General features: G+C 49.4%; 1 protein-coding gene across 1 annotated transcript in view; it reads right to left on the bottom strand.

Moving 5' to 3' along the window:
* Positions 1–13,278, bottom strand: part of bcl11ba (BCL11 transcription factor B a) — a 38,813-nt gene extending 25,535 nt beyond the window's left edge. The window contains exons 1-3 of the mRNA XM_070842248.1: positions 13,152–13,278; positions 4,684–5,087; positions 4,595–4,647 (exon numbers count right to left, since the gene is read on the bottom strand). Coding sequence (XP_070698349.1) covers positions 4,595–4,647; positions 4,684–5,087; positions 13,152–13,206 — 512 coding nt within the window. The 5' untranslated portion in view covers positions 13,207–13,278. The remainder of the gene's footprint in view (positions 1–4,594; positions 4,648–4,683; positions 5,088–13,151) is intronic.
* Positions 13,279–14,323: the final 1,045 nt, after the last annotated feature.

The following is a 14,323-nucleotide window of genomic DNA, read 5'->3' as shown; positions in this document are numbered from 1 at the left end:
GAGAATGAGCTGGAACAAACAGAGAAAACAAAGGTCAGCAGGGAAGAAATGAGAGGAGAAGCGGGTGTGAAAGCATAGGTAGAGCTACACAGCTGGCACACACACACACACACACACACACACTCAGCCTGTCACATTGCTCTGTCAGATTAAAAAAGAGTCATCATAGTTGAGTTTGTCAAAACTACACAGCCTTTTATGCATGTGTGTTTCTCTCCGGCACGACTGGACTTAGTTAAATGTCTGAATTAAACTGTCGCTGAAAAGGCTTTAAAGGCTGCGCGGCGCCGTGTCAGGTGGTGTTAAACACTCCTCGCTGATGTATGCGTGCGCCATAAAGTAAAAACGACATGTTTCCTTCTCCTTTTCCTAATCCGAACTGTCAGGCTTCCGCCTCGCCGGAGTGCATACAGAAGCTAACCTGACTGACAGTCACCTGGGAGTGTGGAGGGTGGTGACCACGGGGAGCCTGTTCGCATCCACTACGCTGCAGACCAGTTCACTAGCTGCTGCCCCCCACTGCAGACCAGTGCTGGTCTACCAGCCTGGAGCCTGACACTTGCGTCCACTTGTTCCTGAGACGTTTATTTTGTGGTCCCCCTCCGACCCCCGGGACGTCCCCTGAGTCTGACTCATCTGAAGGACTATTAATTGAAGTGAATTGACGTGGGGGTGAAAAGTCGACTTCCCAACTCATAACAATCTGCATATTTGTTGTTAACTTTTAGTTTGCACACAATCTGCTGCTTTTTAAGCGTGTATTTGTGCAATATTAGCAAAACTAAGTTTGGAAATGAGCCTGTGTGGTTAACTAGCTAACAGCTAAAGCAATAGAACTAAAGTGACTACACTTCAGTGTGAGCAGAAAGTCAAATATGGATGGATGGATGGATAAATGGATGCATAACTGGCTAATGCTGCTCTGCTGATAAGATGTTTTAGGATGGAGCAGAGCAGCAGAGAACCCCCCCCCTCCCCTTAATTTAGGTGGGAAAGTGGACAGAAATGTCCTCACGGCGACCGGAAAACACGACTGTGTGACGCCAACGTGTTTCCGTCCCGGTTTTGTTGGGAGCTGACCAATCGGAGCAGGCTTCAAGGGCTTCGAGGGAGAGCGGGCTTGAAGAGACAGGAAGCCAAAACGGAGCGTTGTGTTTTTTTTTTTTGAACATATTGTAGCAGGACCCCAAATAAAAGCTGTAAAGAGCAGAGAATGTCTTTTCCATTTCACAGGAGTAGTTTGACCTGCTGGGAGCCCATTACAGAGCAGCGCCATCAGTCGTGTTCTAAGCTGACATTCATCTTCCCGATCACCCCCCCCCCCCTTCTCCCTGCTCTCTGGCTTCCTCCCCTATGTGCCTTTTTTTTTTTTTTTCTTCTTTCTCCATCACCAGGTAATGAAAGGTGTAAAGATCTAGTGCAGGAAAAGCCTGGTCGGAGTTGCAAAGAGAAAATTCCACCTGCCATATTTCAGTCGTGCGGTGATTATGATCAGGGCTGAGCGTGCTCTCTCCAAATGAAACCGCGGCTCCATAAATAGAGCCCTCTGTCCTCTCCTCGCGTTAATAAGGTGCTAGTTGGAAATATTTCATGAGGAAATCGTGAAATACTGAGGGTAATTTTGACACATAAAATGTTATTGCAGCAATATAGTTTACAGTTGCCGCAGAGTACGTCCAATTGAGCCGCTAATATGTTTTTGCTTTTAATGTGAAAATTATTGCGCATTCTGTTATGAAGAAATATTATGCAATTACAATTTCAAGCCTTCCAACGCTGCACATGTGCAGCTGATTTCACAGGAGCGCTACGGTTAGATATATTAGGAGCACTGAAATGCCGGGGGAAAAATACACTTATGCACATAAATATGAATAATGCCCAGCCTATTAATGTGACCAACGCCAATCAATTAGTGCACACGCTTAAGCGCAGCTCCGCAGACACTGTGTCAGAGCACCCTGCTCAGATTGTTAATGTTGAAATGGAAAGCCGTGGTGCAGCTACCGAGCAAAGAGCTGCGCTTCGGAGGTGCAGGTGGCTGCCTGGTAAAATATTGATGAAGTTCAGGCCCAAACACAGTGTTTTACAGCGCGGGCCAAACCGCAGGCTGACACGTTCAGAGGAGTCCAGCTCCAACACACTGACACCGGCGTTACCCGTCAGCGCTTTCCCCCTTACGTGGCTTTGGGCCAACACCAGTTTAGCCCTGTGCTGCTGATCGGTCTGATTATGTTCCACACACAAGCGTTTGAAACGATGCTGCCCGTTTCTACCTAAAGACACCTCTCACCTCATTTGACTCAAAAACATCTTCATCGTCCTCAGTACTAAAGAAGATATTTGACTTTTATCACTGTGTCTATGCCACATTCCAACACTAACCATAATACTCCAACTGCGTGTCATTATTCTGTCATTAAGATCAGATAGTTGTGGCTCATTTAGAAAGATCAAAACGCTGATCTTAAAATATTAGTAATTCTGGGGCCGGTCGACCTACTGGCTCAGAGGGCAGTACCACATGTTGCTTTGTTTCTTGGTGTTTTGTGTGCACTTATTTAATTTCATTTTAAATTCATTTCACTTTCTTTTATGTCATCTCCTCCTCACTGACTTTTATACAGTAGTTGGCCATTGGGGCTGGGGGTTAGGCCTCTGAACACCTCAGGCATCCCTGGTACAAAGGCAACAGATTTCAAATTTTTACTCCCTATACGAAGCACCTTCAACTGCCTCTGTGTTTGAAAGGCGGCCAACAAATAAACTCAGCCTGTGTCTGTGTGATCCAGGAAGGGTTGAGCATCATTTTGGGACATTTCCCTACACGCAGTCTTCCATCATCCATGGTTGATGCACAAGCATCCATTTACAAAGAGATGTGAGGCTGCGTGAACCTCCCAGGTGAACTTGGCACTGTGGAGGTGACGATCTGGTGACCTGACGTCGTTGATCCCTGAAGGTCTAACAGCAACCATTAAGATTTACTGTGTGCCGTCACATCCAACAGCCAAGCCCTCCGCACTGCGCCTCACCTTTCGTTACACAGTCTAAAAATGTTCTTTTTCTAGATTTTGACAGACTTTGACTCCGGGGTCGCTTTAAACAGCTGATGGTTGGCGAGCGGACGCCGTCCAGCTGCACACTTACACTCCTATAAACAGCGACTTGTAGGGAGCGGCGACGAGACTGAAATGTTCTCCTTTTCTCCTCTGGCTGTCTTTGAGCATCTTGACTGGTCTGAGAGATAACTGTTGGTACCGGAGCCCCTCCCCCCCCCCACACCCTGCATCTTCACCCCTCCTCTGAATGGGGCAGAAAGTAACCTCCAAATAATCCCACTTTCTCTGTTTATTTTCTCCTCCTTCTTCTCTGATCGTGTCCCCCCCCCCCCCCCTCCCCCTTTTTGCTTATTTGAATTTTAATGAGCTTTTCACCTTGTTAAGCAGATGGCTTAGGCTGGATTTCTCCATGAAAGTCGGGGTGAGTCTCTCCGTTACATTTTGCAGAATTTGCTTCAACTAGCTCAGTCCTTGAGGGGGTTTGGGGCTTCGAGTGGGTAATGTGTCTGTCTCTCTGTCTCTCTCTCTCTCTCTGCCTGTCTAGCTGAGGATGGGCTCAGTCTCAGCTGCAACATTCCACAAAAGCTGAAGAAGATAAATGTCTGTGTGCGTGCACTGTTCCCAGCAGCAGTGTTTCCCTTCCCTCCTGCCTTCACGGACAGGGTCAAGCTCACACATTAATACAATCAATCCAGTTTGTAAAAACTACATCTTGTGTTTGTTTTTTGTGGGGGGGTGGGGGGGGGTGCTTGAATTATTTCGTGGTAAACAAACATCTTCAAGTCCACTAATCACAGAGAGGTGGCCAGGTTTGATGCTATCTGCACTACAGCTGAAGCAAAGCAGCAAAAGTACAGGGAGTGGAGGTCAGCGAGACAGTGCTGCAATCATGCCTAAAAAAAAAAAAACACCAAAAGAACAAATACGTGCTCTTGCTGCACTAGTTTCCCCTAAATCTTAGGAAAATTTGCTGCTTTCAGTTCAAAATGGCAGCGTTAACACACCTTTAAGCTTTCAAGACGTTCCATTTTAAATGTTAAGATGTTTTTAGATTGTTGAGGCGTCGCTCCACAACTCTGTGGTGATGCACTACGTGTTGTAAAAGGCCGCTCAGGGTGTCGTGCTGTTCTCATTTAAGAACCACGTCCCGGTAATTCCACCCTGTTTTTTTCAGATTTGTAGTCTTATCCGTCACATCGGAGCAGCGGATGCGCTGTTAAAAATGGTTCCAGTGTGCATCTGCCCCTAAAGTCGCATTTCGTGTACAAGTTCAAGCAACTTGATAAGACAACTTTGAGTGTGATAGTAGGTGTCCTGACCTCTGGGGAGAGTCATGCTAGCTCTCTTCATGCTAAGCTAGGCTAACTTCGCCTGACTGTTTCAACATGCACACATGAGATTGGTATCCATCTTCCCATGTCATTCTTGGGAAGAAGATAAGCAACCGAAAATATTCCTTTAAAGTGTGTGTGTGTGTGTGTGTGTGTGTGTGTGTGTGTGTGTGTGTGTGTGTGTGTGTGCGCTCATCATGCCTACCTGCCGGCGTGTTCTCCTGCTTGGGGCAAATTCCTTTGATGGGCGTCCTCTCTCCCCTCTCACCTGGTTTCCCTTTTCCTCTCACCTCCTCCTCCTCCTCCGGTGTCACCTGGATGCCGATCTCCACCGGCTCCACCACCTTCCTCAGCTCTGCCCGCTGTATGTGGTGATGGAGGTTCTGCAGAGTCGGGCTACCTCCGCCCCCTCCCCGGTCGGTCATCTTGTCGTAGCAGCCATTGGCCAGCAGCAGCGTCTGGCACTGCTTCTTCTTGTGCTCGATGAAGAGGAGGATGTCCCCCAGCGGGAGGGACATCTGACACTGGCCGCAGGTCAGCAGGTCGTGGTCGGCGTGGAGGCCGGGTGGCAGGCCGTGGGCCACACTAGGGTCCAACGGGTGGGGAGGTAGGCCGAGTGGGTGAGGGAGCAGGCCGAGTGGGTGGGGGGGTAGGGAGTCGGAGAGCAAGCAGCCATCTGGATGCTCAACCTCTGCTGTCCAATAAGAAAACCAGAAGAGACATGTCAGATCATTTAACACCTGGAGGTTTGCAAACTGGACTGTTTCATTCTCACATTGTCTAGTGGGGTTCGGACATGTTAGAGGAACAGGAGAATTCCTTGACTGGCCAAAAGTACGAGTGGAAAACAACATTGATATGGCAGCAACACTTTTTTTTTTTTGCTCATTTTACCTGCAGTACTACAACGACATGAGAAGCAGCAGCCACCTGTAGAACCAGCACACAGCATCTGTCTAAAGGCCTCAGTGTGCTCTGCCTCGGACTGTCTGGAGGGGTTGGTCAGGCGTACGCAGGTGAGAAAGCAGGCAGGGTTTTAACTTTTCTCTCAAGCTCTCCTTTTTTCCGCTCGTCAGAAAACTACTTCCTTTGCACACCGCGTGGAAAATTGAGAGCGACACCGAGACAGACTTTCAGAAGAGACCGTTGGGATGTGTGCACCCGTGCCCGTATTAGTCGGATTGGTAGGACAGCGTTCAACACACGGCGGGCGGCGTGTCATAAACTGCATTTTACAGCCTTCCAGCCCACATTACCGGGCGATAAAGACACCGTGTACGTCCACTTCAGTTGTAGTTAAGTTAAGTGGAGTTGAGCGAAAGACAAACATTTGTGCCGGCTGCTGTCGCTAAGGTGCTACGCCCTCCTTCCTGTGCAGCTCAGTCTTTTGCTCTGGGAAAGAGCAGTCACGTTCTATTACATTATAGCTTCAAGGGAACCAAAGCCTGGTAGGGGATGGAGGAAAAGAAGTGACCCCAGAAGTAAACAGAAAAAAAAGGGAGAAATCATCATCCTCATCTTCATCCCCTCTCTCTCTCTCTCTCTCTCTCTCTAATGCAAGATGATGGATTAGCAGCAGGGTGGCCATTTGTCTCGGCTTCACGTTGGAAATGCAAACAGATTGGGGATGTCAAATGAAGATGAAGGCTCCAGATGGAGCACCTCATCGTATACCTGCTTTAGGTCTACTTTTACACACACTGGAAACGCACGTGAAGCATTCTGTCTGTTCCAAACACACAATGCACGTCAGTGGCTCCTAAACTTTCAGGCTTATGAAGCCATGCCTGCTTAACAGGTCAGGTCGGAGCTTTAGTTCGGGCTCAGACGTGAGCAGCTCAACCAAAAGCGTGATGGAAGAACAAGGGGGAAAAACTGTGTGAAAATCAGTTTGGATATAGATGTTTATATAGTTACAACACATGATAAGGCCACTGAATGCAAGAGGAGGCTCGTCTTTTGGTGAAAGTTTTCCACTTGTGATTAGTGCTTTTGTTGCTACGGCTACAGGAGGCACATGTGTGTGTGTGTGTGTGTGTGAGCAGGTGTACAGTGTCGGCCCACATCTCCTCTCACCAACTGCAGCGCTCTGTCTGCATGTATATATGTGTTGCATGTTTGTTCTGCATGCATCGTGCGTGCGTGTGTGTGTGTGTGTGTGTGTGTGTGTGTGTGTGTGTGTGGCTGCAGGCTGCAGCCATCTGTCCCCTGCTATTGAAATGAGCAGCCATGTACAGTAGAGTGTATTTCTCCAGTAATGAACATTAGAGAGAATAAAGCCAGTGAGCTGACCTGGAACAAACACACTGACCCTGCAAACTTCATCACAGACAGGATGGTTATTACAATATGATGTGAAATGACAGCCGAAGCTCAAATGCACAGCTGACTTCCTGTGTGTGTGTGTGTGTGTGTGAGAGAGAGAGAAGACACACCGATCACTTAGAACAAGGACCGATTCTCTTGAAACCACAGGATATTATGCAGATGTACGTTTCTAATAAACAGCGTAAACGCTCCTGTGTTCACTTCAGATTTTCAAAGACGGCGTCGAAAAACAAAATGTGCATTTGCTTGTGGTTTCTTCACCCATAATTACCACGCGCCGATGAAGTCGACAGCGTGCATGCAAATGACAGATGCAAAGGAAGAAGCGTCACTTTGGCCTGATTTACCTAATAAGGCTCGGGTGAGTCAGGCAAGAGCGCTAACAGGATTTTAGTTCAGGGCTGAAGAACAACAAAACAATCAAAGCAAATGGAATGTCTAAAAATGAACGGCTCAAAAATAACGCTCCGCTCTTGACAAGCCGTCTGCAGGCTCTGCAGGGGGAAGGTGGTGCAGCAGGTGAAACGTGGTGTTTGGCTGGAGTCGTCGGAGAGAGAGAGTTTTCTCTGAGTGGGTCAGCGTCTCTGGGTTTGGCTTCCTCTGTTTATACACCCCCCCCCCTATTCTCCTCCTTCTGCTGTCAATGTACTGTTCATCCTTCGGAACCCGTCACATGTGGCAGATAATATTCACACACACACACACACACACACACACACACACACAGCAAATTAGTTGCACGCTGCTTCTCACATATTTTGTCCCCTCTCTCTCTCTCTCTTTTTTTTTTTTTTTTTACTTTTTTTTAATCATTCTTTCTCCATTTTGACTGATAAAAGACTGCAAATTGCTCCCAGAACGAGAAAGAGTGTGTGCCAGCTCAGGCCAGTGATAGTGTGTGTGTGTGTGTGTGTGAGTGTGTGTGTGTGTGTGTGTGTGTGTGTGTGTGTGTGTTTGGACTTGAATAAAAGACTGGATCTAAACCATAAAATTTTTACTGTTTCCTCAGACACACATCCAAGAATCAAAATGAAATGTTTGTGGGTGTGACTGCATGGTACACACACACACACACACACACACACACACACACACACACACTCTTGCAGCATCACAGTCATTCGTCTCCCGCTGAGCTATAGCCACACCTGGACATTTCTCAAAACCCAAAGAAACTGACGGTTACTACATATGCACTCACACACACACACACACTCACACACTCACACACACACACACACACACACACTGCTGGGGCGCTACAGCTCGTCTGTCTCACTACCTCAGAATTCTTGTAGCAAATATGACTTTTATCTTTAGAATTCGCGCACAATGTAATGTTTCTATCTTGGCCACTAAACGACCACTGAAATCATCCAATTATTTCAAAATAAGAGCAGATTCCAGATGTGCTCTGTGGCGACAGCAACGCCGCACACAGCACAGCGTCCGCTCACATTCAAGCACATCGGCGCTCACATGGCGTACATCCTACATGACGATTAGAGGTGTGAAAGGAAAAAGTCAGACTCGAGCTGAGTGCACACGCGCATGCTTTCAATAACGGAGGGAGGGGTGGGGATTTTTTAATCCAACATTTGAAAGTGTTGGGTCAGGAGGGACAAATCACAGGGGCTCTAGTCGCTGCTCGGACGGGGGTTTTTGGTGTGTTTATGATTTGTTGGTATTTGAGGTTACAAAGCTTTACTGTGTGGGCACAGAAGGGCATTGTGCTGGGTTTCAAGGAGCCGACGGGCCCGTTTTGACTGTCCCCCAAAAACCATTCGACTGAAGCACATTGTGCAGCAGACGTGTCACCGCTACAGAAACACCGAGCAGAAGCTCTCTGGTGCTCTAGACATGTAAAACACACCTTCGTATGCGAGCAGCAGCAGAAAGAGGAGACGTTTGAGAGTAAAGGTTCCAGCGCTCTGACTCGCAGCCTATTTTCAGATTTGACCTGATTTCAAATGAAAACCTGTTTACCTCAAAGCTAATTCAAGTTCATCACGGAGTAAATCCCACCACCCCCACCCAACCCCACCACCACCACCACCCCCCCGCTCCGGTCGGAGTCAGGATTACTGTGTCAAGCCAATCACACGAGGATCAGAAGCAAAAGTGCAAATAATTCTAAACATTTGTGTCAGTGTGACTGCGGTGTGTGAGGGAGGAATGTTGGAGCCAATACTGAGCCACCTGCCCGGGAGGTGCTGTGATGGGAATGAAGCCCCCCCCCCCCCCCCTACACACACACACACACACACACACACACACAGAAGAGCCCCTCAGATTACTGTAAAATGACTGATTTTACTTTTTTCCCCAACTCTTCTAAAAAGTCGTATGAAGGATTTGACAATTTTTGCTTCACGAATGAATGAGAGTGAGGAGAAGACAAGGTGGGGGGGTGGGGTGGGGGGGGGGGTGTTGAGAGCGTGAGCTGAGGCCGCAAAGCAGTTTACAAAAAGTCATGAAACTAAAAGCAAAAGAGCCTCAAAGCCAAACTGACACCATCGTTTGATCTGAACAAAAAGCCGGGCTAAATAATATAGATGGACTTGAAATCAAGGAGGAAATAAGAGTCCAGTCATTTAGTTAGAGCTGCTCTAGCTGCTGCACGCACACACACACACACACACACACACACACACACACACACACACACAGAGACTGAATGCTACAGACGGGTTTACAGTACGTTATATGTGTGGCAGACAGCGACAGTGAAGTACAGAGTGTGCAGGTGTTGACAGTTAAGAGGTGAATGTGGTCTTTCAGCACTGATGTCATCCGATTAACACACACACATACACACACACACACACACACACACACACATACACACACACTACGTGTTTGCAGCCTGCTACCCCTCTCTGGCAGAGTGAGCACAGCACTGACAGCCTGAGAGCTCCCCCTAGCAGGAAAAGACAGGCAGACAGACAGACAGACAGACAGGTGTTGAAGGTCGAGTGACAGCAGACAGACAGACAGACAGACAGACAGCTCACCAAGCCTCAGCTGAGCAAACCAACTCTGTGGTATGAAGGCTACGGTAGTGTGTGTGTGTGTGTGTGTGTGTGTGAGTGTGTGAGTGTAATGTAGTATCAGTCGTGGGAGAGTGTGTGCAGCTGGCTGATCAACAAAATGAGTTTAGGCATGCTCTTTGGGAACTGGCCCCACACACACACACACACACACACACACACAAGCACACACACACACACATGCACACACACACACATTAAAAAGTCATTCCTTTTATGTAGCATTTATATATTTCCAAGAAAAACATTTTTGGCATTCTGCTAAAAAAATCAGAAATAACCAAAAACGGGCATTTTAAAGGATCATTTCACCTAAATTACCAAAAAGAATATTTCCTCACTCAGCTACTGTGGAAAATTAAAATGTTATTGGTGGTGCCGACAGCATTAAAATTGCTCTTTTCAGAGCTGGTGTCCACGTCACTCTAGAATATAGCTGGCTTTATTTTCGGATCTGTGCGTGTGTACTTCATTTGAGTGGACTGGCCCTTTGTAGCGCAGTGTGCAGACTACAGAGGATCTATAGGGGATCTGTTTAAGATAAAGACTGAGGTGGTGTCATTACTGGGACACTCAATGAGAAGCAGAGAAGACGAAGGGAGCGTCGGTGCGGGAGGGGGGTGAGTGGAGGAGGGGGGGGGGGGACTCTCCGCTCCTCTCTGACAGAGGCTCGGCCCCAGCAGGGAGCTCGGCTGTTTGACAGGCCAAAGGGAAACATGCATCTCAAGTGGGCGACTGCAGTTTACTGCAAGCCCTGTGTGTGTGTGTGTGTGTGTGTGTGTGTGTGTGTGTGTGTGCGTGTGTGTGTGTGTGTGCGTGCGTGTGCGTGTGCGTGTGCGTGTGTGTGCGGCCACAATGAGAGCTGTCGTCCTGTTTGCGTCTCTTCACACTACATCAGCCGGGGCTGTTTGCTCCGAATGAGAAACAGGATCCACGTCTGCACACCTTCGGGTGGAAACTGTCTCGCGTGGCGACGCCAAAAACACGCAGCGAATCCGCCTGACAAAAACACCAACTGCAGCAGATTCGTGCAGATTTCCCAGTGAGGACAAATAGTTTCCCCTCTCCGCTCCTCGGTGTGTCTCAGTGATGATCCGTCCTCCTCAGTCTGCTCTCCTTCTCACTAAAACATGAAACCACCGACAGAGACAACGTGGCCCCGATAATAATCTGAGCGGTGGCGCTTCACGGCCCCGCCAAACTGCGTTCAAAAAAGCACCGATTTAACCTCCGGGGAAAGTCTCACCTTTCCAAAGGCCTCTAACGCTCTAAGAGGGCGAAGTGAGGAGGAGGAGGAGCAGCTCGGGGTCTTCCTCTCAGATGTGGAGTCCTGTTCACACCCTCGTGTCAAATCCACATTAAAATGCTCAGAGCCCAAATTAGAAACGCTTAAACGACCCAATCTATGAGCTGACAGCCTGAGAACACTTTTGGTGAGGGGGGGGTCACATGTGTGCATTAGCATATGTGTGTGTGCGTGTGTGTTGATGTCCAAGCCTGCATACATATAAGTGCGCATGTGTGTGTGTGTGTGTGTGTACTCAAACAAACTAAATAAAACATAAATTGTGCAGCACTATGCCGAGGCCTGAATGGTGAGAAGCAGACAGGCAGGCAGACAGACAGACAGGCAGGCAGGTCAGACAGGCAGGTCAGACCTACCAAACTGCATTTTACCCTTCACACACACACTCATGCTCTCTCACTCAGTTTGCTACAGTAAGGACAGGAAGCTCAGTTATTAGCCTCCCACATCTTGTGACCTGTCTGTCTACCTGTCTGTCTCTCTGTATGTACTGGGTCGTTGCTAATGTTAAAGAAAAGCCTGCAGGCCTGAGCACGCCACACACACACACACACACACACACACACCTTGTCGCCCTGTTAAGCAGTCGGATCTCTACTTTTCAGGGGCCTCGACAGTGTGTATCACTGTGTGTGTGTGTGTGTGTGTGTGTGTGTGTGTGTGTGTGTGTGTGTGTGTGTGTATGTGTGTGTGAGCAGAGACAGAACCTATAGACAGCCAGGCAGGTGGCTCAGGACCCGGGCACGGACGCCGAGTCCTCCCTGTAAATGTGTGTGTTAAAAACACACACACACACACACACACACACACACAGTGATACACACCGCGGTGTGAGCCATCTGACCTGGCAGGCTTCACACACACACACACACACACACACACACACACACACACACAGCTCTCTCCTCAGCACCTGGAGGCAGTGGACGCGGGGATGCTGGTCCTGGATCACATGCTGTCAGTGAGGACGCAGCGGCCTCTTCGGCCTCAAACTGATCTGAGGCCGCTGATCAAGTGTGTGTGTGTGTGTGTGTGTGTGTGTGTGAATCACAGCTCGTGTTTAAAAAGTTCCCTTTCTCTTTGGGGAGGGACTCGTTTCTTTTCTAACACTTTTCCTTCCTCACATGGTGCTCTCAGGCTGCTCCCTGTGCGCGTGCCGCTGGCTGGGCTCTTGGGGAGGGGGGGGTGGGGGGGGACCCTGCGTGAATCAAATCATCCAAGCCAGCATTAAAATTACAGACGTGGGGCAGCGTGGCCGGGACGACCAAACACCCCCCCCACCCCACCCCATCCCCTGCAATGAATGACAGGCTCGTCTCTCACACGGCCCATCATAAAGTGCGCGTGTTAAATGTGAACTCCGCGCGCAGCCAAGAAAACCATCTGAGGGCTCTCTTCGTTTTTATTTAATGCAGCTGCTGAAATAATGAAACGTGTGTGTGTGTGTGTGTGTGTATGTATGTATGTGTGTGTGTGTGTGTGTGTGTGTGTGTGTGTGTGTGTGTGTGTGTGTGTGTGTGCGTGTGTGTGTGTGCTAAAATAAAGAATTCTTTTCCTCCAGTGAAACATGGAACAAAAATTGTTGGACGTGACGAGCGGCTTGTTTTTGCTCTTTAATCTGTTCATCAAGTCTCCGCCGATTTAAGCGCATGGAATTCTGACTGGACTTTTATTTTATTTTTTTGTTGAAAATAAAAGTACAATTAATTCCAATAATTGATGAAATTTAATTCTAAGAAAAAAGCGGAATAATAAAGACGCCGGACGGATCTCTGACTTCACTCCGAGCCGATGCGCACACTTACCGGAATAAGAGCGGCCTGTTTCTGCTCCGTGGTAACCAGAGAGGTAAATTGGGGCTTTTATCTAATTTTGTCAGTAAATCTGACAAAGAAAAAAAAAAGGCCTTCAGAAGACACTTGGACAAAGTTTCTGCTCCACGTCTAGAAATGTTAATTTTTACGCACCGACCAGCCGGGAACAAAATCCACCTAACTTCTCAGACGGACAGCGGAGAGAAAACGGAGAGTCGTGTGTTGTGGCCGGATGAATTTTTTTTTGCAGGTGTACTTACGTGTTATTTCTCTCTGGGACAGGTGCTGCGGGTTCCCCTGCTTGCGTCGGGACATCGCCCTGGCATTTACACTGGCATCGCCCGGAGAGCGGCGCTGGAAGGGTCGGCTCTCCTCCTGCTGCTCCTCCTGTACACCGGCCGCAAACTGGCCCCCACGGCGGCCCCTCGCTGACCACCCCAAACTGACCGCTCTGCGTTGGCCCCAGATGTGGCCCTGGACCTGACCCCTGAGCGACGGATCTCCCTCCGGCGGGCAGCGGCTCCTGCGCTCTGCGGTGACGGGCCGTGGCGCAGCGCTGGGCGGCCGGGCGCTCGGTCGGAGTTCGGTGCCAAAGTAGGAGCGCGCCTCCCTTCTTCAGACGCAGTGGCGGTGAGGGAGGGGGGTTAGTCCGGTTCTGCGTTCCGCCGCTGTCACACCATCTGTCAGAGGAGAGCGGAGCGGAGGAGAGAGGTCGGCGGTCACCTCCTGATGGTCACTCTCCGGCCACCCCGGTCCCTGTCCGGAGGAAGCGGGCGACAGGACGCCACTCAACGCCTCAAAGTGTGTAAAAGAGGAATCCAACGTTCTTCTCTGCACTTCTCGAGGTGTCGCCAAGTGGTGGGCACTTCTTCTGCTGCACTGGCAGTGCCAGCCAGGCGGGAGGGTTAGACTTTCACTCTTTGAGTCAAAGCCCAGTGCTGGTGCGCGGACAGACTGCCACCCTCGTTTCTCTTTGTGCTTGCTGCAGAGTCCCGCATCCCCGGGCTGAGTGCGGCTCTGTGCGGCTCTGTGCGGCTCTCCGGCTTCTACAATGGGAGAAAACTCAAGTTCAAGTGCGGACGTGACGTTCAGTCTGCGGTGAGAAGGGAGAGTGGAGACTGAAGAGCACTGGGGGCGACTAGTGGTGGCTTTCACACACACACACACACACACACACTCACACACACACTCACACACACACTCAGACACACACACACACACACACGCTCACAGTCGGGCGCGCACGGCAGCAGTGGTCAGAGTGGCTCAGGTCGTCTCCGCCCGTGTCCCCTCACTTTTCCAAAGAGATTTGTTTCTGTTAAATTGTGACCTGAGGGCTTCCGTGCTTCGTCCATTGGAGGCTGGACACGAGCTGCACGAGACGATATTCGCATTTACCACGCGGGCCGGCTCGTGCTGTGGAGTCCTGCGC

Source organism: Pempheris klunzingeri, chromosome 13 (genome assembly GCF_042242105.1).
Source record: "Pempheris klunzingeri isolate RE-2024b chromosome 13, fPemKlu1.hap1, whole genome shotgun sequence".
Classification (NCBI taxonomy): Eukaryota; Metazoa; Chordata; class Actinopteri; order Acropomatiformes; family Pempheridae; genus Pempheris; species Pempheris klunzingeri.
The sequence above is the reverse complement of the archived record's forward strand: the minus strand, read 5'-3'. Positions and strand labels throughout refer to the sequence as shown.